Source organism: Chroicocephalus ridibundus, chromosome 15 (assembly GCF_963924245.1).
Source record: "Chroicocephalus ridibundus chromosome 15, bChrRid1.1, whole genome shotgun sequence".
NCBI lineage: Eukaryota > Metazoa > Chordata > Aves > Charadriiformes > Laridae > Chroicocephalus > Chroicocephalus ridibundus.
This window is the reverse complement of record NC_086298.1, coordinates 6,023,078-6,050,967: the sequence shown is the minus strand read 5'-3', so window position 1 is coordinate 6,050,967 and position 27,890 is coordinate 6,023,078. Positions and strand designations below refer to the sequence as shown.

At 46.9% G+C, this 27,890-nt stretch overlaps 1 protein-coding gene across 8 annotated transcripts; it reads left to right on the top strand.

Moving 5' to 3' along the window:
* Positions 1-116: 116 nt before the first annotated feature.
* SLC25A25 (solute carrier family 25 member 25) lies at positions 117-27,344 on the top strand. 8 transcript variants are annotated; one of them, XM_063352787.1, is made up of 12 exons: positions 363-489; positions 2,085-2,218; positions 20,104-20,230; positions 20,319-20,406; positions 20,864-20,899; positions 21,202-21,313; positions 22,050-22,208; positions 22,976-23,128; positions 23,251-23,358; positions 23,604-23,771; positions 24,201-24,351; positions 24,793-27,344. In XM_063352787.1, exons 2-12 carry the CDS (start codon positions 2,177-2,179, stop codon positions 24,975-24,977), a joined length of 1,329 nt encoding a protein of 442 aa, XP_063208857.1. In that variant the 5' UTR covers positions 363-489; positions 2,085-2,176; the 3' UTR covers positions 24,978-27,344. The 8 variants fall into 8 exon arrangements, with proteins under 8 accessions (XP_063208850.1, XP_063208851.1, XP_063208857.1 ...); XM_063352786.1 differs by having other exon boundaries at positions 369-489; positions 2,082-2,218; XM_063352780.1 differs by lacking the exon at positions 2,085-2,218 and having other exon boundaries at positions 117-489.
* Positions 27,345-27,890: the final 546 nt, after the last annotated feature.

Below are 27,890 nucleotides of genomic sequence, written 5' to 3'. Positions count from 1 at the left end.
CAGGAGCGCGTGGAGGCCGGGGGGTGTGGGCGGGGGCGTGTTTAGCCGGCGCGGCGCGCGGGCTGCTGCCATTGGCCGGCGCCCGGCGTCACGTGGTGGCGGCGGCGTGTGGCGCGAAGGCGGAAGCGCTCCGTGTCGGTTGCTAGTGGCGGAAGCGCCGCCATTTGCCGGCGTGTGTGAGGAGCGGGCGGCGGTGGCGGGACGATGCCGGGAGCGCGGCGCTCGCTGGCCTCCCCGGTGGTGAGCGGCGTGCTCTGTCCCTGCGGCTCCCCGCGGGCCTCCGGCGCGGCGCCCGGCCCGGGGGCGGAGGGCGGCGGCGGGAGCGCGGGCCCCTGCGGGCGGTCTGTGTGCGAGGCCTCTGAGCAGGACCGGCGCCTCCGCGCCCTCTTCCAGAAGCTCGACGTGAACCGCGACGGCGCGCTCTGCATCCACGACCTGGCCGTGGGCCTGGGCCGCCTCGGGCTGCACCGCACCGAGCTGGACCTTCTGGTGAGCGGGGGGCGGCGGGACTGAGCCGGATGGGGCTCCGCAGGGCCGTTCCCGCGGGGTGAGGGAGCGACTGGCCGCCCCGCTCATCCCGCGGCGCTGGGCGGCCTCCGGAGCCCCGATCCGTCCGCCCTCGGGAGCCATTAAGCGCCTGGGCGCGGGGAGGAGACCCGCCGGGCTCGCGGTGGCAGCAGGCGCCTGTTTGTTGCATGGCAGCGCTGGCAGGCAGTGACACTCCTGGTCACTGAGCAGCCTGAGTGCCAGCAGGCGTTTGTGCGGTGGGACACACTGCTTCTCGGCTTGTTTGGGCACTTCTGGGTACTCCCCTAAAAGCAGCCATCGCCTCTGGCTTGAACGCTAACCCTGGGGAGTCAGCTTGCTTACCACCCCTAGGCGTGTACGATATTAACTGCAGACATTTAAGATTGAAAACATTGTTTGGGCGGGAAGAACCATAAAAGAAAACCCTCTTTCACCGGGTCCGAGCGCTGGGAAGCCTGCGTGCTTACTTAAATTTGCAAAAGACTTTTTGGGAGGGGTAGGTGCAGTCAGGTGGTTGTGCGGTTTTCATTGTGACACTGTGTTTCCTCACACTGGTCTGTTTGGCACCATGTTGCTACTCAAGTTTCTTGCCCAAGATGGCTTTTACTTGCCAAACTCACTTGTCTATTTTATGGGGTTTGCACATGGAGTACATAAAATGTGCAGCGCACTGACTTTCTACTTCGGTGTTGGGAGCTGTGCTCTTTTGTGGTCACACAGCTCTTTGTGTGATGCTGTACACTGATGATTCTAGGCTTCAAGGTTCAACATGGTGTTGCTCTATTTAACTGTAATTAGTGTAACTTACCTCTGTATGACTGAGAGTAATGGGTTTGTCCTCAGCTCATAGTTTGGCCCTGCCTAGTCTCCTGTATTTTATATGCAGGACCATAAAAAAGCTGAGTATTTTGGGAGGATAACAAATTAACACATGGGCAGGAATGTGCCGTCTCAGAGTGCCTCAATCCTGCAGGAAGGAAGAAGAGTTTAAGGGTAACTTCTGAGTCACTGAAAAGACATCTAATCCAAGTGACAGTTCTTATTCTCTCCCTGTCCTAGGAGTGGTGCCCCAATTTGTCCAAGTGCTTTAATTGCATGTATCCATCCTTTCCAGAGTTGCTAGTTCCTTTCTAAGTTTGAACCCTCAACATCTTAACTTCTAACACTTCTTTTTGGTTGGCATCTTTGCTGCTGTGAAGTATGAGAATTCCTTGGCGGCGTGAGGCTCTTGTGAGTGGTTTAATTGTGCTGTTTCTAAAAATAACGTTAGTGCCATGGTGATTTTCTGCAGTGTGCGTTTTGGTAATGAAATCTGATTATACCATATAAATCACCTGTGCATGCCCTGTGAAATGCTGACCTGCTGCCACCCATGGGTGCTGAATCGTTTACTGCTGGCAAGTCTCTCATCCACTAGAATGTTCTGTGCTTATGCCTGCATGCCCGTCTTGGTTGGCATTCCCTTTTCTTCCCAGGCATGTTATTCAATCCAGCCTGACATTCTCTAAGCTTGGAGGATGCACCATAAAACAAAATGCGTTTTTACTTCCCAGCAGAGAATTTCTTTGCTTGCCACGCTGCGGGAGCAGCAGAGAAGAACCATTCTGCAGGGACTGGAGCTGCTCTGTCGGAGGGAAGCGCTGTCTGGATGCTGCTTAACAATCCTGTCTTTCTGCTGAAGCCCTTGTCTGTCAGTATTGTTCCTCAGCCCTTCACTTCCTCTCCTTCTCTTCCGCTGTGCAGGAAGCGGCTGGTTAGATGAATAGAGTTTGCAAAGCATTGTTAGTATTGCTGGGCATCCCCTTCAGCAGTGTAAAAAGTGTCTGTTAAGAATGAGGATGCAGAGTTCAGAACTCTTAAGTTCCAGTTAAACATGTGGGAACGGTCCTCGGAGAGCTGGCTCGAAAACTTCCGCATTGTGTAATTTTTAGGAAAATCAAATAAGCTTCCTGTTTCCCAGGCAGTTCTATTAATAAGTCTTTCCTTTTTCTGCCCCATCCTAAGCTAATAATGGCACCTTGACGCTTGGGGTAACTAATGGGAAGTCACGCTCAAGAAAAAGTGCTTAAGTGTCGAGATGAAAACCTTTTTGATCTATCAGACATGGTGTTTGTAGACTGATTTAGGCATAAATCACATGGATTGCTTGTGATTAGTAAATTACTTTGTGGCTCTGGTGCGTTTTATTTTTCCTTTCATGCAACAGTAAATTTGATATGGGAGTTACCTTCTCATGTTTGGGAGACAGATGAAGAAAACATTAGACTCCTAATGCGAGGTTATTGCCAATCTGAGCTGTGAGTTGCTAATCTCTGTGCGTCAGTAGGCTAAAAGTACTTGTGGTAACAATAATAGTTTTGGGCTGCAACTTGAAAAGAAAATGAGCAATATTTTGGCTCCTTCAATGCTTCAGAGTCCTTACTGAGATAAAACCCTTTGTAGCATTCTTGGAAAATTGCTGCCTTCTGTTATAGAGGTGGCCTTCTGTCGTGGGGGAGAGAAAGGGTTGCACTTAGATGTCCTTTGAGGTGGAATTTGCTTATGTAAACGATGCATTTTTTTTGTAACTCATGCTGTTATCTTTAAACCATTTGACAAATACAGTGTGCCAAATCAGTGAGCCTTCTAAAGAAACGCTTGTTTGCACTGGCTAGCATGAAGCAATTCACATATTTCACTGTGCTTGAGCAGTAAAGTGATAACCATGTGAAGAATTTTTTTACAGGCTTTCTTGTTCTACTGTGTAAAGGGATAGTCTTTTACTGCTAAATTACATCTACCTCTGGAATAGTGAATCTCTTGTTACTACTGCTTTCTAACTTTCCTCATGGAAATATTTATATAGACTTATGGAACTGGAAATATGCACTTAATGGAAATATAGGTAGTTGAACCAGATCTATGTTTCCTACTTTGTATCTGGAGATGTTGTGTTGCTGAAAGGATGTATAATGGTAGTGTTTGTGTACTTGCTAATATAACTGTTTTTCTACTGATCCCAATTAACTGCAGTGCTGGAGGCTATTCTAAAACTTCATCTCTGCTGCCGAAGTTCCAGACAGTTTGAACTGGTGGAATTCATCCCAGCTGCCTAGAGGCAAACTGAAGTGGTGAACTTTGTTTGCAACTAAACCTTTTATGGTGGTGCTGAGCATCTTCTGGTGGACTAATTCTCTTAGCTTTAAGAAACAGAGCAAACATAACCCTTGTCTCTTTTCAGTTACAAGTGTTCAGTTGCCTCTGCTGTGATGATGATGATGATGATGTCCTCCTTGGCCTTGTGATATTTTCTTCTCCCGAGTTCATATATGTGACTGCGTATGCTGCCTCAGTATCAGCTTCCCCATGTGAAACTACATCAGCTTCCATTCTGCTGAAATCTTCACATCTGCTTCCATCACCTCTTTCTTAGCCTGGTATCTCCTCTTTGGTCTCCAAGTTCCGACTGTCCAAACTCCCACATAAGTTCTGTTGTTCACTTTATAAGTTCTGTTGTTCACTTTTCACATGTACCAAAGAATTGTAACTGCTACTGCAGCTGGACTCTGTGTGCTTCAGGCTTCTCCTCTGAACAGCTTTGCTTTTTAAGTTCCTCTGGATTCTTCCAGCTGTCAGATTGCTGTATCTGTGCTGTTCTGGGAGAGCTGATCAGTTAGCTGTTTCGTAAGCGACTCCATGGATGGATTGAGAAACTCTGTTGTAGCAGCTGCAATCATAAAAAGGTTTAATCTTATTTCTGATCAATACTTTATCTTCTGTCATGACGTCACTTAATTCTTCCTTTCAGACTCTTTGTTTCTGTAACTATTTTACCCTCTGAGACTTTTGAATACTCTGTATTCATAACGTACTAAAATTTGCAGCAACTGTAAGGGGCAGAGGAAGCAGGGAATCTCTTCTGTCTGATGTTTTCACCTGTTTTCCATTCACAGTCATCTGGAAAAGGAGGACTTGAGTTTTTATTGTGTCACAGAAATCTGTTTATGATAAAAAGAGCAAAATTCTAATACTGTTCTGTAATCTAGACTGGAATTTCTCTCCAGACTTACATACATTTAGATACAACATCTTCATGGTCTGTGCGTCTTGAATCCTGCCGGGGCAGTTGTGGAGCTTTTAGCCAGGCCTTCGTAATTCATCATGGAGGGTTGAGCAACACTAGGTCATATCAAACAAATGAAGCAGTGTTGCAGTTTGAAATTCCAGTTGAAACCCTTCCTTCTGCTGAAAGGTATTTGCCAACAGCTTCGCAACCACCCATCTCCTGGCTAATCCCAAAGCACAAATCTGGATACCCTGAAACAGTTAACAAGGTGAAACTGCTTTCAGTAACATGGTAGATAACTCCATGCATTGCTGTATAATGGGCAGTAAAATAGCAAGCAAAGAAGGTCATGTTTGCTGGGTCTGGAGGGAGCGGAGGCTTGTTCTAGCTCTTTGTAAATTATGAAGTGTGTGGTTTGATGAAGGCCCTGTTCTCATGCACTCGGCAAACCTGGTGCAAGAGCAGAACTGTAGGTCAATGATTTAGTTGTAGATAAAGGCTTTACATCTGTGGTGAGCGGGGGTGTGAATTCTGGGTTCTGTTACCTTCTCTGATTTAGGCATGCTAAAGAGGCAGATGAACTCTGTAATCAATCAAGTGAGTTCTTGACAGCTGCTGTGAAGACTTGGAGAAGAAATAGAGGGATTGGCTTTGGCACAAGGAAACTTCTCAGAGCGGTGTTGGTTATTAATAGATTTGGCCAGCAACTGCCTACAGCGAGAGCTTTGCTGGGCTGGAGGGCGCACAGTGACAATGGACGTCAGGGGACACTGGCTGGCACGCTGGCTGCCTGCCTTTGTCACTCTGCCTGCACCGAGAGGTCTTATGGGGAGGGCAGGAGGAGAGGGATGCTGGAGACCAGGGAATCTCTCAGCTTGATGGTTAAAGTCTTTACTTGGACTTGGTCTCTGGTCATCAGATGTGCCTTAGCCTGATTAATGTATTAAACTGGCAGGGCATGTCCACTCAGTGTTCAAAGGGGTAGGTTGGAAGCCAGTTTTTAGGTGCAGATATATACGAGAGGAGCTCTTGCATAAGTTTACCTTGCATATAAACAACTGTGGATTAGGCAAGTGGTGCCTGATGTTCATGTATGTACAGGACCAAGTGTATAACTCTTAAGAGAGATGCAATCTTGGGATCTTCTCCAGGATCGTTTTTTTTTTGTCCTATGCTGCAGCAAACTGGAGGAGCCTGGTGCTTCTCAGGTTTATTTAGCTGGGACCTTTGTCCTATTTGCAGAGTGATAATGAACGAAGGATACTGGCTGACCTTTGTGGGAGAAAAATGCAACTTTGACTTGAGCATATCAATTTTAAATGTTGATGTTGTGTGTGAGTCTCCCTTGCAGAAAGGCATCCCGCATGTCACTGACATGGTCTCGCAGTGCTATGTTTCCTGTGGGATGGGATGTATTCTGAACTCTGTAGTGAAGTGAAGGGCTGTAGGATCCCCAGAGCCCCAGTGACATGAAACAACAAAACTCATCCAAAGCAACTGATTGTGCCTGTGTAGAATATGCAGCAGGGTTTTGGTCTTTCAACATGTGTTCTGCGGGACTTTTTTCGTGACCAGGGCTAGATGCCTCTGAGTACTGAAAAACGCCTCTTCATCTCTTTGTCCTCATCCACATTGGATTATTAGTCAGATTACTGAGATAAGGGCAGGTAAAAAAACACCAAAAAACCCCCCTAAAAACTGGACTTCAGTATACTTATTGTTTCTTTTAATTTTTTTAAAAAAGAAACAAAACCAGTGGTGAATCTGGGTGAATATTGAGCAGAACCCTTAAATCGTTGACAAGTGTTAATACAATGACATCAGAACCATAATAAGGACTTGGTTTCCTCTTTGAGAGCCCTACAAAATGGTGATGCTGCATTTCTGTGCTCTGTTGCATATATTATAACATGATATGGTGTTAGGAGGAGGAGAAGGGGGAGGGACTCTTCTTGCAGACCTACTTGTAGCAAATGGTAAATGAGTCTTTGTTCTTGTTCATGTGCTATTGCTATATTTGTCCCTCTGAATGTGGGACATGAGCACACTTTAATGATGCCCCAGACTTTGTCTCAAGTGGGGAAGCGGAGCTGTGATAACCAGTGTCAATGTGGAAAGGCAACAGAGACGTCTTAGTTTTTCTAAGTTACGTGCAGTGAGCTGCGGGGGAGTTTCTGGCAGTTAAAGTGGCTTACAGTAGAGAATTATGCTGTAAGAGAAATTGTTGAAATTTTTAGATCATGAGTTGCTTGGAAAGGCAGAGCTGTTTGGTATGTGAATCTACCTCGTTTTGCCCAAGGAGAACCGGGGCTGTGTGAGAGCAAGCCTGGGCCTGGGCCATTGTTTTTCATGAGCTGTTTTCTGGTTAATTTAGTGCAGCGAGAATCTGACTTTCTGAGTACTAAGGATGCCCTTTCTCTTGGGCCATCCATGGTTTTTCATGTGATATGATACGGACCTCGGTGGAACTTGCTGTTCTGGGCTCTGGCTGCGTACTATCCCTCCTTGGCCAGCTCGCTCTGTATTTGGCACTGGCCCCTGGTTGCCTTAATACGTCAACTGGAATAGCTAATCACTTGTGCCAGGGATCCTATAATGAGGTGACCTGCCTTTCTTTGTAATGTTCAGTGAACTATGGTGTGTCACCTTAATATATTAATGTAGCTGAATGCTTAAGCAGTAGTGGCCAAGACGTTTGGATTTTATGGCGTGTTGCAAAAAGCACTGTGCAGGGTTAACTTCGGCTTTCTAAAAAGTGGGAAGTACTTACGTTTTCATCTTTCAGAAATTACATTTGAAAAGATAAGAGGTAATTGAAAGAGTCACGGTGGCCCGCGTCCCAGCTGGGGCAGGCTGGGTGCTATCTGGGTGGCACACGTGTAGGCAGTGCTCCTCGGGGTGCTTCCAGGAGAGCTCCCAAAGGAGATGAGTCACTGCTGATTCCAGTGGGGTCACCTAAGGAATTGGAGACACGACCGCTGTGGCAGATGGAGGAGGAGAAGGGTCATAGCTGCCAGCACAGCTCCCTTCCCTCTGCTCCCTTTTCTTTTCACCCTTCCTCCTGCATTTTTTACATGTTAGCTAGCTGTCTGGTGACGAGGCTCACATTCTTCCTGGAAAACGCTGTACACTTAGTCAAAAGTCTTCTGGAAGCCATCTTAAAGCATATAGTCTGAGTCTGAATTTCTGCCTGGTACTAGCAGGCTGGAAATGGCATGTGCCTGTTTGAAAACTGGAGTTTCAGACTTCGCAGGTACTAAGCTGTGGCCCACGTGACGTGGCTGAAAAGGATACAAGATGCCTTGGGTTTGCGGCTTAAAACAGAACCTCCCTCTGACAGCTCGCAGTACTGAGGAAAATGTTGTTTTAATTAGGCACAACATGTCACTCTCTTGGTCTTTCCTTTCTCCTTTGTCTCCATTTGGATAGGTTACATGACTTTATTGTCTGCTTTTCCTCCGGCTATCTAATGACTATCCATTTTGGTGGTGTTGGATTCTGAGGCCGGCTGCCACAGGCACCTTCTGTCCCCAGTGCCTGGTGTGCTGGCCGAGAGACAGCTTTCAGATCAGTCCTGGTGCTTTTCTGCCTGCAAAATCCTGGGCTTGATTCATGGAAACAGCTGGAATTGGAGAGCTGACTGTCTGCTAATGAAGCCTGGGTTGGGAAAGCTGTTTCGGTGTGGCCTAGGTGTTTGCTTGTGATTTGTAGAAAAAGTGGATTTTTATTCCTCATCTGTTCCTTTGTGTCACCTTTCAGGCTGGACTCACGGTATTTATTGCATCTTTTCTTATGTGTGAATGATTGGCTTCGTGATGGTGTTGGTAGGGTAATACTTTCCTACGAAGTCCCTGTAGGCGAGCAGTTGTTTTGCCTCTAGCTATAATCATCTTGCTGGTACTAGGTTTATTATTCTGACCTAATAAAATTCCCCACTTGGTAAAAGAAATGAGTTTTTTTTTTTCCTAAATATGATTAGAAAAGCCTGTCTGTTCTCAAGGAGCTGTGTGGATTAGTGTGGTGGCAGAATTCCTCTGTGGTTTCCTTTAGTGAGGACAAAGGCCAAGGAAGCATTGCTGAGTTTTTGCTTTAATTGCACCCCAGGCATGTAATTTCTTGCACAAATTATTATTTTGCTATGTAATCTCTGCATGAACAAAGGAAGATGGGGTCCCTGCCATGCACGCACCACCAAAGCTAATACTATGCAGAGAAACTGTTAAGAAATAGTGTCAGGTAACATCAGCTGTTTTAATGAGTCCTTGTGAGTAGCAGCCACTGAGTGACCACTGAGGGCAAATCTAAAGTCCCACTCGGGTACTTTGCCTTCTGTATCGTGTCCTGTAGCTCCAAAGCGGTGGTGCCAGTCTCCTTGCTGTCACCGCAGGCAGCTCCAATGCCCTTTCCACAGGCAGTCAGGCATTTTTGGAGCACATCCATGAGTAGCCACCCCAGCAGCAAGCTCTGTAATTTTTATCTGGCTTAATGAGGGTGTTGGAGGAGCATGGGAGCAAGGTAAGTGCAGAGCTGATGTGGATATGCAAGACGACATCTTTTACCAGCAGTAAGCTTCAGATCAGTTCACTGCTTCTTGTGAGACGACAACCTTAGGCTAATAAAAGCTGATTTTGAAGAACCGTGCCCAGTTCAGAAAATCTGCTTGAGAGCATTAGAAACTTTCAAATGTCATCTTAAAGGATCTGATTCACCACGTTTTAGAAAGTACTTTAACTTCTTTGCTTGTAGTTGTGATGATTGGCAGCAGCTCAAGGTAATCGAGGCATGACAAAAATTTCTCATTCTCTTCTGCCTGTACCTGGGCTGCTGAGTACATCCCAACTAGAACTGGACTGTGCTGTTCCTCAGAGTGGGAGAGGACTTTCCTACACCCACACCCCAGTGTCACCGCCTCTGAATTTTGTAAATTTCTTTTTGTTTTGTTATTTTTTGTATGTGTCCAATTTTAAGGTAAAAAACTTCATTGCATACCGTATGTAGACCTTATGATTAAACAGCATTTTTTTCTTCTTAAGTAATTCTGAAGTGTATTTGCAGAAGAATTCTCTTTCTAATGTGGTATTTCTTCTATGTACTTGTCTCTCACTTTTTCCATTACTCAGGTTGGTTAAAGGAATTCAACATTAGCGAGTTCCCAAGTGTGATGTTTAGTGTTCTTCCTCTCAAATTTATTTGCAAATTGGCTACTTAAAGCCTACAGTCCTTCCAGGTTTTGGATTATATTTTCATATCTAATGTCTGTAAACCAGAAGCTTCCTACAGTCTGTCACTCTGAAAAGTTAAAAGCTGAAAATGGATGTTCCCTGCTCGCCGTGGATCTTGCTGTGCTACTGTGGGTAGGGAACCTTGGCTGACGGACGCTGTAGTCTGTACTTATTTATCCTGCGTGTTAAAAAACTCAAACTGTTCTCTTATGGAGAAGTCGTAATACTTTGGAAAGTGAGGGATGCAGTGCCCTCTGTCTGTAGATGCAGAAGGCAGGCGAAAATCTAGGGCGACAAAGTAAGTTGTTGGTACTTTAAAATGGAAAATGAGCCCTTACTGTCTCCAGCCTGGCTGCCAGATGTGGGCTGCTGGGTTCCACCAAGGTGGGTTGATGTTTCTGGTGGTGCCTGGTTGGGAGGCCGATAGCCCCCAGCCCTGCACAGCTGGGGCTGTGAGCAATTGCTGCTGTGGCAGTAGAGGGAAATGTGGCATTTCTTATAGAAATTCAGGGAATGTCATGTGTTCTGTGCTTATATGTTGATATATACTTGTAGTCCTGCTCTGGCTAATCCTACCCTTGACTTTGGTTAAAGGCTCCTTCAGCAGAACTCGGCCTGTTTGACTAATCGGCAATAGTTTAACCACAGCGTATGAGATCTTGCATAGATGAATAGCCACAAATGCTGTGCAAGCGTGTCGCCGTGTTGTGCTGAAAGCCAAATGGCAGAAGCACAATGCAGCACCAAAGAGCTATTGTAATGATGGATGAGACTATAATAGACCAGAGAGAGCGGGTGCAGTTAGAGGTTAATTCAGCCATGGCTGGGAAAAGCCAGCTTCTCTCGGGAAAACCATCTGCTGCTCTAACAAAGAGCTGCAGCCGAGCCCCAGAAGCGGGTCCATATGTGTTTTGGACAATCCTGCCTTGTCGAATTGCCTTGGGGCAGTGGCTCCTGTGCTCTGGATGCTGCCCATCCCTGCCTGACGGAGCTTGGTTGCTCTGTGGGGCGCCTGCTGCGTGGAGGGCGCGCTCCCGCCCGGCTGCGCGCGCTGCCTGCCTCCGGAGCACCGCAGTGTTGGGAGCCAGGATTGGCTGGGCACTTGCTGCAGTGGGGACGCAGCCTGGGTGTTCAGCCTCGCCGCTCGGCTGATGTGCTGTTAGGATGAGCTGGGACACGAGGGTTAATTGGCAGCTCTGAGAAGCTTCTCTCGGAGAGGTTCATTTTTAGCTTTCCTCTTAAGCGCAGCATCTCGGCTTCTCTGTCCAAGCAGTCTCCAAAGCTCAGCGTCTCGGCTTCTCCGTGCCAGGGGTTTTGGGCTTTGTCTGTTGCCATCAGATTTCTGAGTTTCTGGTACAATGAGCTGCTTGTCAGGCCAGGCACGACTGCAGTAGCAGCAATTTGAAAAGGCAGGAAGAGTCCGCAGGAGCGGTCTGTAAAGAATCTGAGCCGGTGGAGTCGCTGGGTTGAACCTCCTGCTGGCTGCCGTGCCGATTCCCGTCTTGGGGGTGCTTGGTAGTGCAGTCACATCATCCTTGGCAGCGGGCAGCTCCTGAGTGCGCAGGGTTTCCCTGCCTGGGACACTCGCTGGAGCAGCAATGCTGCAGACCCTTTGGCATTTTCTGTCTAGCTTCTTTCCCAGGGCCATATGCCAAGGTCCTGCAGATGAAAAAGAGGATGAGGCCAGAAACACCACCCCACTTCCAGGCCCCGGGGAGAAAGGGCCAAAGATGTTGGGGAAGCCACAGGACAGAGGGACTGATCCCACTGAAAGGAGACCAACTATCTTACTGGTGGTTGGACCCGCAGAGCATTTTCCAAAGGTAATGGGATATCCAGGGGCCTGAGGAGGGGTTGGGCACATGACAGTGGAGTGTGGGGTCTGCTGGGAGTAGGGGTGTTGCAGGTGGAGTGGGCGAGTAGCTGGGGGGTGTCTGTGTGTATTTGGGGAGGGGGGAGAGGAACAGGGAAAGGGAGCAGGGGCCAAGGTGTGTGGATGCTAGAAGGGAAATGTGGGGGGACCAGGGGAATGACTGTGAAGAGTAGAGGTGATCTAACCTTTTGGATGTAATATTCAAATGTGGGGGAGAAATGCTGTTTAGAGGCAAGGGGGAATACGGGGGTCTTGAAGGTTCCTGGGCAACTTGTAAGAAGCATGACTGAGAGGGCAGGGAATGATAATGCAGGTTAGTGGCGAGTCCCACCCCTGCACTGGAGACCGGCAAAGGATGAAATAAATTCTAAAATGTTCTGGAGTCAGTCTCTGGTAATTTGGCAAACCTCTGGAAAAGCTAGTGTGTATTGAGCAAATGAGTAACTGTATTATTTGAATGGTGCAGCCCGGAAGAGAGGAAAGCCTGTCCCTGGGGAGCGGGTGGCATAAGGGAGAGTAAAATCTGCGTGAGGATGGGAAGTTCCCAGGGGGTGGGAGAGCGGGGAGGTGGTGGGTGCGCACAATTGGCGGAGAATAAATGGTGAGGCTTTGTCTGGGGGGAGGCGAACAAAAGCTGCTTAGTTTAGTGCCTGGGCTCCTAGCACAGTGCTGGCTGACTGCAGTTTGGGGTTTATTTTTGATGGGGAGGGAACGGTGTCCGTCTCTCCTGAGGATGGTGCAGTCAGCTCTGACTACATGTGGTTTAAGAGCAAGGGTGTGACCTGGGATTAGGGGAGATGGAGTCGGGCATAACCCCTGTGAGTGGTGGGAGTTTGGGATAATACTAAAAGGCTGCAGCAGGGGTAGGGGTGCATGACTTGCAGTATCCAGTTTATTTAACAAGAATTGAGCATGGTTGTTGCTCTAAGCTTTCTCTCTAAAATCGGGGATGGACAGGTTTGAGTTGTAGAGGGGATGAATATCCTTTCTGCTGCCTTTTTGAATGGAAACAGGCAGGGTGGCATTTCTCATCCTAGGGAGCAGAAGCCACTCCCTGCTTGAATCAGAGTGAAAAATCTGCAGGGACTTTTGCCTTCATCCCTATTGTTAGCAGTTAGCACTGTGCAGCCCCTTCAAAAAGAGGAGCGTGCGCGTTTTGAGAAGAGGAGGACTTTGGTGCGCAGAGGTTGGAGAAGGACAGAGGCTCAGAACCGAAGGAGGTTGTGATGAAAACCTTGAAAGCGGAGGGCTGAAAATCTCTGGTGTCTTCCAGGGAACAATGCTCCCTCAGTCAGGGAGAGCCCATCTGTTCACACCTGCAAATGAAGCTTTCTCTGAGACCTGATACCAATCTCCTCTTTCCTGTGTGACCCTGGGAAGTTTTGCTGCATAGGAACCTGAAAATTAGCTGATGGAGAAATACCTAGAGGATAAGGATGTGGTAAAATGGAGTTTTGCAGCTTAGGAAGTAACTGCCCATCTGCTAGGAGGTTGTGACTGTGTAATTTTAGCCTGCCCTGATTGTAAAGTAAAACGCAGCGTAAAGCTCTTCTGTTGAGGATTATGGAGATATGTTTTACCTTGTGATTCAGGCCAGCTAATACTGCATCCAGCCATGGTGGTTCAGTTGACGGACAGTAACTTGTTAAGCTGCAATGACTTGTTTGTGCTGATCAGATATCTGTGTTCTAATTACCTGTCTGAAGGAGAAGTGTTGCAAAAAGTCTAGTACAGCCTTAGGGATAGATTATAAACCACTGTGAGCAAACAGTATTATTTGGTGTTTAAAGGAAATGTGGGGGACACACGGCTTTTGTTCTCTGCCACTGAATGTCTGTGACCTTGGGAGAAGTCTCTTGACTGGTATGTCACTTTGTGTTGTAAAGGCGCCTGTAACTGCATATCTGCTAAAAACCCACAGAATATCATGCCTGATACTTGGGTCACTGTAAGGAATTTGCATGTATCAATAAATTTGACCTGCGGCGCTTCCTAGGCCTGGCTTTTCCATCCTCACGTTGTAGTTGGCGTGTTTCTGCTCAGATCCTTGCTTGAAGGTAATGATTTCAACATGAGGCTGTTTCTGCAAATGTGGAAGAACATGCTGATTGCAAATGTGATGCGTTGGCCCCTGGGTGTGTGTACACAGGAGAGAGGTATGATCTGCCCCTGATGTCACCATCTGGACTTGTAACTTTGGATCTGTGTGTTGTCAGTGGAACAGGTCACCTTTCCTGGTTACCTTTATGTCAAATACTACATAGTGTTGTCTGCCTTCCCCGGTCTCTATCCTTCCCCTTGCACAGCCTTGGCTGGCTGCAGCTCTTTACTCTGCTGGGGTCTCTTAAATGATTAACTTTCCTCCTTCATACACTTTACACTTTGTTTGTGCTTTATGAGGACTTTCTGTACTGTACAATTAAATATAAGCTAGTTTCCAGAAAATAAAAAATACCAAGTCAGCAGGACCTAGTGAAAACATCGAGCAATAGCAGTTCTCTCTCTGGTCCATGATGTACTTGCCCAGAAAGCTGTTTTGCCTGTGGAGGAGGATGTTATGTGGCTGTGACGCTTGCTGGCACTTGATATTTTTAGAGACTTTTTTTTAGCAGAGTAAATTCAAAATTAAACAGCATACTTTCCTGCTCCTTGTATGGCTGCATCCTCCCATCCTTTGGGAGGTACCTTCTGGAGCTGATGTAGTAAACTGGTGATGAAGCAGATGCCTCAAAGAGTACAAATGACTTGGAAAGGTTATCCTTGGAATGGCAGGGTGTTGAAACTGGTAAATCATGCAGCATTTAAATGAGAACCAAATCCTATAAATAAAATGGACAATGAGTTTGCAGCTTCCTTGATGGCAAGAAAAGTGAGCCTTCTGTAGAAGAAAGACAGACCCATCTAGTGCTCCCTTTAGCAGAGGAGGGCATCAGCTAGGCTGGCTTCACATCAACCAAAAATGTGTAGCTCCAGCTCTGGCTTCATTGGCAGAATTGATGGATGGAAGAAGGATCAGGGAGGAGTGACTTGAAAGGGCTGACTTAATTTGGAGCTCTGTGCCCTGTCCTTGGATTGATCAGGACTAGCCAGTGCTAACGAGGGATGTACTGTCTGTAGCTCACCCCAGAAGCCCTGGGGTGGGTGTGCGGCAGTCTGCAGCGGTATGGCCACATGCGGACCCCAGGGGCTGGGGGACCGGGACCAGCACCGCCTGCCTCTGCCCAGCCTTGGGCAGTGACCCCATGCTGGTTGTGTTCAAGCAGCACTGATCCCCCCAGCTCTGGAGAGCTATCTTGCTTTTGAGTACTTCTAGGTTTACCGGATTTCTTTTAGGTGAAATCTAAATACTTTTTAATGCCTGTTGAAGTTCCTTTTGTCATTATAACCAGAATTGCTGGTATAAACTTAATTCGTAATCTGTCTCTCCTTCTTAGCTTGCTGTCCTGTAATTAATACCCTGCTTAAAATCAGCTTTCTTAACCTCGTTACCTTTCTCCTTCCCACTGACGTAGGTAGTAGGGCTTTTTTTCCAAAAATGTGCAGATTTTGCCTTTTGTCTCTAGCTGCCAACTCTAGACAAGAGTTTATTAGGAAAATCTGCATCATGTTGGCATAGCAACTGCGCACCAAGCAGCTATAACAGTGATGCTTGGCAACTCGTGGGAAGGACTACGGAGGATTTTAAGGCTTGGTGGGGCAAAGCTGAGTTATGTTCATTCATTTACTACCTGGAGCTGGACTGGGGGGAGCTGCTCACCTTGGTCGGGCTGCTGAAGGCGTTTGCTTTTGGCCAGTGGTGTGTAGCATTAGGGTGCTGCTGGAAGTGTGAGACCCGGCTCGGTGGGAAGGCTGGGGTGTGCTGTTGGCGTGCATGAGGTGAGCTGCTGCAGCTGATCTTTAAGAGGATCTGGAGCCCCTGAGAAGATCCTGTTTTCGTGCGGAGAGACGTCAGCAGGGAGTAGGTTAAGCCTGGTTAGGTAACGCAGCAGTGGTGCCATGGTAGGTGAGGTGACAGGGGGAGAGCGTAGGAAACTTGTAGGTCACGATTCTCAAGGGTACCGAATTGCTGCAAGTCATGATCCATTAAGCTTTTAAAAAAAACATGTACTTTGAATAAAGCCCCAGATTAAATATTCCCAATTTGTGTGATTGACATGCAGTTCCACAAACAGCTTATTACAGACCTTGGCTTTTATTTAAAGCTAAAGAACAAAATACCACGGTAAAGATGAAAAGGCCCCTTGTGCATTAAGGTCTGAGGAAGGGAATGCTTACTGGACTTTGCGCTGGACAGGCACTCTGTTTAAACAGAGCAAACACAAGAAAATGTTGCTGTGTCCGCAGTGGTGGGGAAAGCTGTTAGCTGGACTGGCATAAACCAGTTCAGCAAACATGTTGTGTTACTTCAAGTGCAGGCAGGATTATAGTGTTTTCGTTATTGGCCATGTTTTTTTGCATCTTCCTTGTATGATAGCGTCTCTTTGACAAATATCAAGCCTGTAGCTTTATTTTAAAATTCATGTTAGCAATTGGTAATCCTGTACTGAGCAGCGTTGTTACCTGCTGCACTTCTTCGGTATTCCTGCTGTAGAGCTAGGTGTTATCCCATACATCAAACTCCACTAAATGCTCAGAAGCCTGTAATTATGTCTGCATTAAATGATGCATGTGCCACGCTCCCTCTTCAGCCTGATGAAAGCTCAGGAGCTCGCTTACAAAGCAGTTAAACTGTAAATGGTTAGAAACTGGAAAATGTTGTTCTGCCTGGGCCACTTTTCGTTATAGCCCATATCCGACTGCGATGTTTAATTGTAGTTGGAAGAGAAGGAAAAACTAGTAAGCTGTTGTAATTGCTGTGTGGATGCTTAGCTAGGAGGCTTTGAAGCAGCTGGGTCTGTTTTGAAGCCTGCCCTTGATTTTAGTGGTTTTATGGGTTTCCAGCACAATGGCAAACCTTCTCCACGGGCTTCATTGCGCTGCAGAGATGTTGGTATGCAGGGGTTGCCTGCTCCTAGCTGGCACAAGTGGTTTTGGGAGGACATCCAACGAAAGCCAATCAACTCTGGCATAGAGTAACATTATAAAAGTGGAATTTTGAGGCTTTTGCTTAAGCTGGATATCCCAAACATGTATGAAAGTAGTAAGTGGAGGGCATCCTGCTCTTGCTGTGTTTTAGAGGAAGAATTTTAGGAAGAGAAAGACAGTGAGAGTTCCCCTGTGTTTTATGGTGGGAGAGGTTATGATCAAGACTGGTTCCTACTGTGCTGTGTGTGTAAATCCCTGGAGCGGTGAGCACAGCATCAGAAAGGGCTGATCGGATCTAAGGAACAGTAAGTGAGCGTCTTGGATGTTGGCCAAAGCCTCTTGGGTTAAATGAGACGCCCGGTAAGAGTTAACTTGCGGTGAGCGTGATGTAAGGTCTCTGGGATTAATGGGAGCCTGGTGTTGAGCAAGGGCAGGCAGCTCACATGCCTCCTCCGGATCCGGTGTCTGGGTGGGACTGTACAGACACGGCTTCCCTTTTAAGTAGAAGGGCAGGGCTTGAACAGCCAATCCCACCGGAGCCGGCTTCGCTCATAGGCATGTGTCATGAGACTCGCTGGCATTTCCTTTCCACTACGCACTGAAATTAGCTCCGGGAATCATTCAGTTTTACTTCCCTTCCCAGTTGGTCTGAGCAGGGCAGCTGAGTCTCTGGCTCAGAAAGATGCTCTGTCTCTGCCTATATGTGCCAGTATTCGGGGAGTCGCAGACGGAGTTTGAATACTTTGAGTCGAAGGGGCTGCCGGCTCAACTGAAATCGATCTTCCGACTCAGCCTCTTCATTCCTTCCCAGGAGTTCTCCACCTACCGCCAGTGGAAGCAGGTATGGCCCTGAGGGAGGAACGGGAGGGAGCAAGCGAGCAATGGAGGGGTGGTCTCCAACACCCCGAGGGGCTGCTCAGAGGGGAAGAAGTTCGTGGTGGCTCTGTCGTAATAGCTGGGTACAGCATGGACACGTTTCTCTTGACCCTTGGCAGGGATTGGTGAAGCAGTGTGGAGTGGGGCTTTGTCTTTTTGATTCTTTTGGCTTGAATCTAGTGAGATCTCAGTGCATCTCAGATTGTTTAAACCAGTTGATTTCATGCAAGTTAAATAGAAAAAGGGGTTTTCCAAACTGTGGATTCCTCTGCTTTAACAAGTCTGCTCAAATACAAGGTTTCACATCCTCTTCCTTTTCCTCCTTACACGTTTCTGCCCGCCCCCCTCCTGCCAGGAGGTGTGTGATTATATGAGATTTAATGTCAGCTCGCGCCGATGCAGGTCTCGCCCCGGTGACGGTGGTGGTGAGCAGGTTGGTGGTGAGCCGGGGAGCGGCTCGGCAGCGGTGGGTGGGCTGGGCCGGGGGAGGTTGTGCAAGAGCCTTTCCCTTCACTGCAGAAGGGAGATGCACTGAATCCATGGAGCGCTCCGTCTGACTTTCCCAGCCCTTGCTTTCAGCCTCCTGCCACTGATTCTCATCCCCAGGCTGTCAAGAGCCCGGGCAGCTGATTACTGGCCAGCAGAGCTGGGCAGGCTTTTTATACCTTTGTGGAGACACACAGATGGGGCATGTAGCAGGCTTTACGATGTGTTGGAGTCCCAAAGCATGCTGCAGGGGCTGCGTGTTACGCAGTTGACCACAGAGGCTGCTCTTCCTGAGCAGTTCTGTCTATGGAAATTTCATATTTGCTCTGAAAGGTGAAGAGCTGCAGGCAGATATTTGTTCGCATCTCTGGAGAAGATGCTGGAAGCTTGGCTTCCTCACCCTTTACATATGTGTTGTGGGTGACTGTTGGACAGGCTTGCAGCATTTTTTGTGACAGTGGAGGACGGTGGGTAGCAGGGCAAGGCAGCTTCTGTGACCTGTGGTCTCTGCTCACTCACTGCACATCCCTGCCGTTGTTAGGGGAATGGGAGCAGTTGCACCGTCACATCTCTCTTACAGTGCCTCCGAATTATTAATGCCTGTCAACTGGTTGGGGGTTGCCTGTCAGGGGGAAGCCCTGATTCAGCTGTTCAAGGCCAATCTGCTGACATGTGGGGGGTGTCAGTCTATCTTTAGCCTACAAGTTGAATGTGGGGTCATATCTGAACTTTACAACAGTCATATGATAAATTGCAGGTTAAGAATACTGGGCACACCTCAAAGGTCAGGGCAGCTGGGACAGCGCTTTCTTATTTAAGGTTCATAATATGATTAGGAATAATCCTCATAGCATTAAGGCTAAAGTGACAGGACTTGGTGGGGTGAGAGAGGGAGGATTTTAGTAGTGAAGTATTTAGTATTGAAGTAATTTTAAAATGGCATTGAAGCAAAGACTTAAGGCTTTTGAAGGGGACTGGTGCTCACAGGCTGAGGAAATAACACAATAAGCTTAGGTTTGCCTATACCTTTGAAGGCTAACTATTGAACAAAATATTGGTGAATAGAGGGTTAGCCTGGTTTTTGATCTCAGCTGAGAGCTTCCTTAACAACCCACCAGCTGTTCACAGAAATGTTACAAGAATTAAAACAAAAACTTAGGTGATGCAGTCGACTGAATCACACCTCATTTAGTGTTGCTCCCTGATTCATATTGAAAAAGAGTTATAGGCTGTCAAAGGCAAGTGACTGAACAAGAAGGGGAATGGGAACTCCCTCAGCCACATTCTTGCAGTCCGGACATCACCGCTCCTGTCAACAAGTAGCCACGTGCCCTTACATAGGACAGTGTGTCTGCTATTGCTCCATGTCGAAGTGAGTTAATTAGTCGTTTACCTTGTCCTAGATGTCTGGCACAGAGTCTGATCTTGATTTTAGCCTTGTCCTACTAAGAACCTTTTCTTGTTCTATATGCACCTCGCGGAAACTTGTATAGTGAAAGCACATAGCTCCAGGGTGCCTAAACCAGTTCATAGGAGTTTTTAGCTTTGGCTGTGTCCACTAGAGCTGGACAGGCTTTTTCTGGTTGGAGTTAGTTATTGCCAGAAGGAGTTTACTTCTCCAAGGATTGTAGCAGGCATGAAATTCCTTCTACTGTTCAGGATTTTTTATTACCTGAAGTTTTGTGATTCGCTTTTTATGCAAATTGGTTGTCTTATACTTAGTTCAAGAACCTCCACAAGGGCTTTGTAAGGTGTTAATCAAGACACAGGACTGAGACTAGACACATGATACTAGCAGAATATCCCCGATAAAAGCATGAGGCATTTCATCTACGTAATTAACTTTGGGAGAGACAGTTGTCTGGAGTCAGGTGACTTTTCTACACTACTGCTTTGCTCAAATTTCTTTGAGGAATTATAATTCTGTCAGCTGCTTTCTGGAGAAAAAGTCAGTTTTGTAGGAAACGATCTTTAAATATGGTGGAAGAAGGGGCAGTTCTGCCTGAATGAACAAAGGAACTGATAGGATTTGGTTGTTTTCTGAACAGAAAATTGTGAAGGCTGGAGACAAGGACCTGGATGGACAGCTGGATTTTGAGGAGTTTGTTCACTATCTCCAAGATCATGAAAAGAAGCTGAGACTGGTCTTCAAGAGTTTGGATAAGAAGAATGATGGTAAACACCTTTCTCATGCTTGTGAATAGACTACTGCATGCGTTAGCTTGTAATACATATACTTGAGCTCACTGGTTTATCTTTGCAGGCCGTATTGATGCCCAGGAGATTGTACAGTCTCTTCGGGACCTGGGAGTCAAGATCTCTGAACAGCAGGCTGAGAAAATACTGAAGAGGTGAGGATTCAGCTGGTTCTTCTGTTTTACTGTTTGAGGGGGTTAGAAGGAAGTGTAGGGACATGGAACCCATCTCCTTTCTACCCTGTACACACTTTCCAGAGACTTCAGCTCCTCCCTTTTCACCCATTACTCCTAATTTTGATTTTTTTTTTTTTTTTTCCATGAATTGACACTTGTAGTGTCATAATACGTTATGGAGAGTTACTGTCACAATCTCTTATCTTACTGACCTGTTGTGGGGAAGTGCTTTTGCATCTGAGCTGATTTGCATCCCTGTCTGATTGTCTTGCTGCCTTGAGCTTGCTGCTTTGGAGAGGGACTGTGCCGTTGCTCTTTAGAAATGCTAAATGCTTTATGCATGTGGCACTAACATGTTAACAACCACTTATTTGTGCTGTTTTTTCCTCTTTCTTTCCTCTGCTACCCTCCCTCTGTCTGTTTGCCTGTGTGTCAGAATAAGGACGGGACACTTCTGGGGTCCTGTCACCTAGTAAGTATTACTTTCCCTTCAGTGTCAGTTATGTCCCTAAGTTTGGTAGGAGGGAGTGTAACTACTGCTGGGGGTCAATTAAGGGGGAGAGAGAGGGGAGGAAAAACAGAACCCGCTTCTACCTCTCTGCAGTGTTTAGTGAATAGAAAACTTCCTAGCTTTGTCTTGCGTCTCTTTAGAAGTCTTTTAGTAGTTGCTTTGCAAAGCTTTTTTTGGTGTAGGTCTGAATATTCAAAGGGAAGGGGAGGAGGACTTTGTCACCCAGTGGGAGTCAGTACTCATCTAATGATAAATCTTTCTAGCATGGATAAAAATGGGACAATGACAATTGATTGGAATGAGTGGCGTGACTATCACCTGCTGCACCCAGTGGAGAACATTCCTGAAATCATCCTGTACTGGAAGCACTCCACGGTAAGAAATCGTTCTTCTGCAACAGGTCTCGGTCTTTCCCTAGCTTCTCCAGTCAGAGTCCTGGCCCCCAGGAGCTGCTATCAGCAGTCCCTATCTTTCTCTTCATGCTTCAGTGGCTGCCTTGTAGCCCTAGAGGCCAAATTGCTTCCTGTCCTGTTATCTTGCCACCTACCCCTGGCACGGCTTCTGAAGCCTCTGGCACAGGTGATAACAACTGCACATTCTGTAAGAAGATGAGGGTGTTCACTTGGCTTGCACCTCTGAGAGCTCATACCAGTGGCCAGCCCCCACTGGTTCAGGACCTGTTAAGACTAGAAACTGATTTGACAGGCAGCCGTCCTTCCTGGAGATATTTCAGTGTGTGTAAATAGCATGTAACGAGATTAAACTGGCTGCGAGCTTCGAAGGTTCCAGAGAGGTCCAGCTTTTTTGCCATGCGGCTGCCCCCGGTTGGTCATTTTGTTCCTTGCTATGATCCACGGTATTTTAATGCAGAGAAATGTTCAGTAGTTGCCAGCTTCTTGTACAGAAGTCTCTGCATTTTAAGGTTCCCCCTGTGACGTGCTATAGCAGTGGCAGTTCCTGTCACCAGACACGGCAGTTGCTGGCCATAGATAAGCTGCTGACTTGGAATAGCATATCCAGTGGTTCAATACTTGGCACTGATAAAGAGCAGTAGAACTTTGGCAAGATCACTAGCTGATGAAACATTTCTCAACACCTTATACTTTTGCAGATCTTTGACGTAGGAGAGAATTTGACTGTCCCTGATGAGTTCACAGTGGAAGAGAGGCAGACAGGGATGTGGTGGAGACATCTGGTTGCAGGTGGAGGTGCAGGTGCTGTGTCCAGAACCTGTACAGCTCCCTTGGACCGCTTGAAAGTGCTCATGCAGGTATGATGGAGCAGCTCCGGTTTGTTTGAATACTCAGGCAGATGCCTTTAACATTCTTGGATGCCTAGGAGATGATAGTGTTCATCAACACAGTACAGCACTCTGGCCAGGATTAATCTCATTGCTCTTATATTGCTATTTTTGAAAGCTTTTTGGATTATTCAAATCGTCGAAGCTGGGTTAAAAAGTTCTTTATTGACTAGAAAAAACATAGAGAATCTTTTGGGAGGTAGATATGAAAACTGTCAATAGTTAAGAGAGTTTTGTAGTTTAGGGCACTGGAAAACTTGGGTTTTGATGAAACAGGTTCAAGTCTTGCATTCCCATGAGAGACTGTGAGGCCATGAGAGTTGAAGTGGTTGTGGTGGTCAGCTGGCAGAGCTAGTACTCAATTATAAGTATTATCTGAGTTAGAAAGGACATAGAAAAAATTGATTTTTAGCCTGTTCTGTCACTGTACCTGCTCTTGAGCCAGCTGAGAAGTTTGACCTGGGTAGCGATCCTGTGCTAGGTATGGGAGTTGCCTATTTAACCTTTCCTCCCATTCCAGAGGGAGATATTGATTAGGTTCATTAGTTAACACTAGACTTGCCAAAAAAGAAAATAAGGTAGCTTTCCTATTGTAGAAGTTATCTGGAAAAGGGATTAAAGCCTTAGCAAATCTCTGGGTAAATAAAAAAGCGCCCTTTTGTCCCTGGATTACGGAAAAACGTAGCACTGTCGTAATCAGGACTGGAACTAATCCAAGCTTGCTCTCTGTCTCCCAGGTTCATGCCTCCCGCAGTAACAACATGTGCATCGTTGGCGGTTTTACTCAAATGATCCGAGAGGGTGGACCAAGGTCACTGTGGCGAGGGAACGGCATTAATGTGTTGAAGATTGCACCGGAATCTGCCATTAAGTTCATGGCCTATGAGCAGGTGAGTAAAAGGGCACGGACGAGTCTGGCTGCAGAAAGGCCTGCAGAAGGACAAGCTGAAAAAAAAAAAAGACAGCTGAGAAGTCAGAGAGTCTCAATGTCTGACTGTTTTGGCTTCTACAGATCAAGCGGTTCATTGGTACTGACCAAGAAATGCTGAGGATTCACGAGCGGCTGTTAGCTGGTTCTCTGGCTGGGGCCATTGCGCAGAGCAGCATCTACCCGATGGAGGTGAGGAAGGTGGCTGAGAATCCAGCCCATGAGGGGTCATGGCAAGGTGCTAAGATGGGAAAATGGGGGTAGAATACCAGCACTGTGATAAGTTGATGAGTTCTTGGAGGTGGTATCAGGTAATACTGCTTGCATGACACTTGCTGTAGTCCTGACCGTCATGCTCTTAAGAATGACATTGTCTATATGTTTTTCTCCTATTGATTCTCCTGTAGGCCTTCATGGTATTTATTCTTGTCCTCTAGGTTCTGAAAACACGGATGGCTCTGAGGAAGACAGGACAATATTCCGGCATGTTGGATTGTGCCAAAAACATCCTTTCGAAGGAAGGAATGGCTGCCTTCTACAAAGGCTACATCCCCAACATGCTAGGAATCATTCCGTATGCTGGTATTGACCTGGCAGTCTATGAGGTATGAAGCCTTGAACCTGTTGTAGGGCTGTGCTGCTTGTGTAGCTTTATCACTGTCAGACCTGTCAGTTACTACAGGAGTTTAAGTAGTTTTTCAGAGCTTTTCTGATCAGCCTTATGGGGCATAAATGGATTTTTTTACCCAAAATGGCCTAAAAGAATAATCCAATATGATGGGTCTTCTTTTAACATCATGCATAGTCCCTTGTTTCTTTTTTTTTTTTTTTTTTGTGGGCAAATTGCAGCAGAAAATTAAAGAAGGGATTTTCCCCAGGCACTACAGTAGCGGTAGCTCAAAAAGATTTGAGAAGCTGAGTGCTTCTGGCTGAATTTACACATAGCTTTCTGGGCCTTTATGCTAGATCCCTTGTGTAACGTGATATTCTTTTGATTGCCTCTTCAGTGCTAACATCTGGCTTGTTCCTTCCAGACACTAAAAAACGCCTGGTTACAACGCTATGCTGTCAACAGTGCCGACCCTGGAGTCTTTGTTCTGCTGGCTTGTGGCACCATCTCCAGTACCTGTGGGCAGCTTGCTAGTTACCCGCTGGCTCTGGTGAGGACACGCATGCAGGCCCAAGGTGAGAACTTCTGGGAACTGTGGGAACTCCTGTCACGGTCTCTGAGCAGGGTAAAGGTCCTCCAGTGTAAACATTGCAACAGCAGCCTTAACTGGCCCGTGCAGCTGAGCGGTAGGCTGTTTGCCATGCTGTAAGTGGACAGTGGACTTTGTGCTGCCCTTAGCATCTGGGGCCAAGCACCTCCAGGACAGAGGTTCTCTTTTGCTCACATCGGGAGTTTTGGGCTAAGGGCATCTGTAGAGGAGTTGGAGAAAATGGCTGCGATGTGCAGCGTGACCACGGCTTGCTGAGAAGTTAGATACTGTCCCCCGTGAAGCACCTTTGGTCTGTGAACATCCACAGGAAGCACATGAATCAGAACTGCTCTGATACAGCTGTTACTACCTTCAAGTGTTTTCACCACGTAGACTGCATTTTTTATTGTGGCTTTCTCTATTGCAGCTTCAGTGGAGGGTGCTCCTGAAGTGACGATGAGGGGACTGTTTAAACACATTCTGAAGACAGAAGGAGCATTTGGTCTTTACCGGGGTCTGGCACCGAACTTTATGAAGGTCATCCCAGCTGTAAGCATCAGCTACGTGGTTTATGAGAACTTGAAGATGACTCTGGGCGTGCAGTCACGGTGACCAGGAGATGCTGAGGACTTTGAACTCTGAAATCTTGGGGTGCGATCCCAAGACGTATAGCCATCTCTCATTCTGTGAATGTGTTGACACTAAGCTGACTAAGCAAAGCTGTGAAATCTCAGATCGTTTGTGAGTCAGTAAGGGGGAGGGGAGGATCTGGTGTCCTTTGCCATCTTGCTACTCAGAGCTCCACGTAAACCATCACATGGTCCTTTTCATTGGGCCTTCTGGGAGACCAGGAGGGGAGCTCCTGGGAAAATCTAAAGCGCAAATTGCTGAGGTCAGTTCCCAGCAGTATGGCAGAGCGGCAAAGATTTGGGTAACAGGTCTGCTTTCAGAGTATTGCGTGTACAGAGCTGTTTGCCTGCAGATGAGCACCTTCTGACTTGCTGAAAGAGCTTCTTTTTCCATTCAGAGAGCTTCTTTTTCCATTCAGTTGTTTAACTTCCTACCCATTGTTTAAATTTGTACAAACCTTGTGTAGGAGCTGCTGCCGCACCAGGCTTGTTATTATGTTTACATATATTCCTTTGGGTAGGAGACATTCATGTTCTGCTTCCAAGACTTGACATGAAATGTAACTTCGAACTATACTGGTTTTGAGGGCTGGTGGACAGTGGTTTATCCGGTCAGGTTGAAGGTTATTTAGGCCAGCCTGATGAAGAATTAGGGTTATTTATTTTTTTATAGGTTTAAGTGTGTCTCATAAATCCACTAACAAGATGCACTTACTAACAGAAGCAGCAGACTAGAGCCTGCATGCCTATATCCTTTGCATGCTGGGATTGGCTTGTCTTATACTCAGCAGGGGCTTGGAAAGGGGAAGGCAGGAGAGCCCTGGATGGACCGGCACCTTGATGCATGGCTTTAGAGAACAAAAGACAATATTTCACAGCTCCTGTGCAGTTGTGCTCCCAGCACGACGTGAGAGCCCCTGCGCAGCGCTGCATGGACCTCTGAATTCCATTCTGCCTGGTGCCAAGGTGGACCTTTTCCAAACCCCATGCCTACGCTGCTATCTATCTCTTTAGACCTCTTTGTAGATTGATGTTCAGGTTTGCATTAGCAGGATGGAGTCCCCAAGCCAGGAGTATGTCTGCTGTGGGAAGGGGTGTTAGGGAGAGGGGCTGGTTGTCACTGGGAGAGGTGAGCTTTCAGTCCTGAAGATGTGCTTGCTTTTCTTTCAAAGGGTGCTTTTCATAAGGCTAAGGGAAAGAGGTGGCTTTAAAATTTCTCTGACTATGTTATGGGCTACTTCAGTTGATAGGATCTGGCTTCTGAGGCCTGGGAGATCCTCATCCAACTTTTTGTTTTGGGCAAAATGGACCAGCATTGCATTCCACTGTTTTACTGCTTAAAGCATATTTATTTTGTATTTATTTGAACAGAGTTATGTCAGACTATTTTTATAGACTTGTTTAAATATTGTTACTGTGCTTGTATTTCTCCTGTTTTAAAAAGTTCTCTATTTGTTCTCTTATTTCACACAGCTGAGTCGTGGGGAGGGATGCTAAAGGCGTTTGCGTACCTTCCCTTTGGGGCTCGAGCTGCCTTTCCCACGTCTGGGGTTGTTGCTGGAGGACCTCAGCTCAGAGAAATTCTGTAGCAAGAAGCCATGGGAGAGAAGGGAGCTGGTGAGGAAGCAGTACTTTGGGAGGAGGAGAGAGGGTGCACTATGAGGCTCGCCTTAGTTTGGAATTGCCTCTGTGTGGCTGGAGGGGTTTCAGGTGGACGGCTGAAGTTGGGAAGTAGAAGGTCTGTGTATGTTGGATATCACAAAGGCTAGTTGAGAGCGATCTTGGGGAATCTTTAGGTAAGGGGGGAGGGGAGAAATCTCAGGGACTAAAGAAAAAATACAAGTTTCCAGAGAAATGGAAGGAAACTTGCACTTGGACACAAGCTGCTGCAGTTGTGCTTTGAGGCTGAATCAGCAGACCTGCTGCTCAGCCAGGGCTCTTCACATGCAAGCGGGCACTGTGGAGAAGCGTGTGAGAAATTGGAAAAGGATTTGCTAGCACTCAGCAGCTGCTTTTTCGCTGACAGGTTTTGGTGGTTCATGGAGAGTCTTCCAGGTGAGGCTCTGCCTGGACTATCCAGTCCTGTCAGTAGTTAGCCACATGGAAATCTAAGCAATCTGGATTAGTGATATGATTTTTTTCCACCCCCCCCTTCTTGAGACCTGTCATAAATTCTGCAGTGGCTCCTTCCTACCAGTGTGGCCTAATGGGAATATGAATATCAGAATGCAAAAATCAATGCAAAATGACAACCATCTTTGTAGCTGTAACCACAAATTGTTATAATGCAAATCTAACTCGGATTCTTCATGTAGGGAACAGTCTGCTAATAAAGGTCTGTCAAAGAGAATCCCTGTGTCTGCATCTGTTTCTTGATATGGTTTATTGGTGCTGTTTGTGGCCAGACTCTTCCTGGGAGGATTCTCACCAAGGACACTGACACCGGGAATGGCTCTCCCTACGAGAAGGTGGGAGAACAGAATTCTCTAAAGGCAAAACCAGCAAACCTGAGACCAAGGCTAATGATGGCAGTGATGAGTCAGGGCTGTTCCCATACTGTTAACCTGTCTCTGAGCGCTGCTGGACTTTGCTCCTCTGTGCAGTATCCGTAACTGTTCAGGGAAGCGTTTCCAGAAAAGCTGGAATCTCTGTAGTCCAACTATGCCCTTGAAGGAACCTGGGTTTCAAAAAGAAAGGCTTTGTACAATTTTTCTTCTTTCTTAAAAAACCAACCAGGAGCTATCCTTGAAGGTTACTCAGGAACCACAGCTGGTAGTGCGAGCGGCCTCTGATTTGGCTAACAAAACTCCCTATGGGGGCCAGACTGGGTCAGTTGGTTCCTTACGTCTCTGACGGTAATTCAAGGCTTTTATTCAGCTATAAATCTACTCGTAAA

What these genes read in the sequence shown, in the direction of transcription:
- SLC25A25 (XM_063352780.1), top strand. Translation starts at nt 205, where the DNA reads ATGCCGGGAGCGCGGCGCTCGCTGGCCTCCCCGGTGGTGAGCGGCGTG. An exon ending in TGTACTGGAAGCACTCCACG is followed by an intron (nt 21,314 to 22,049) that starts GTAAGAAATCGT and finishes ATACTTTTGCAG; the next exon opens with ATCTTTGACGTAGGAGAGAA. An exon ending in GACACGCATGCAGGCCCAAG is followed by an intron (nt 24,352 to 24,792) that starts GTGAGAACTTCT and finishes TCTCTATTGCAG; the next exon opens with CTTCAGTGGAGGGTGCTCCT.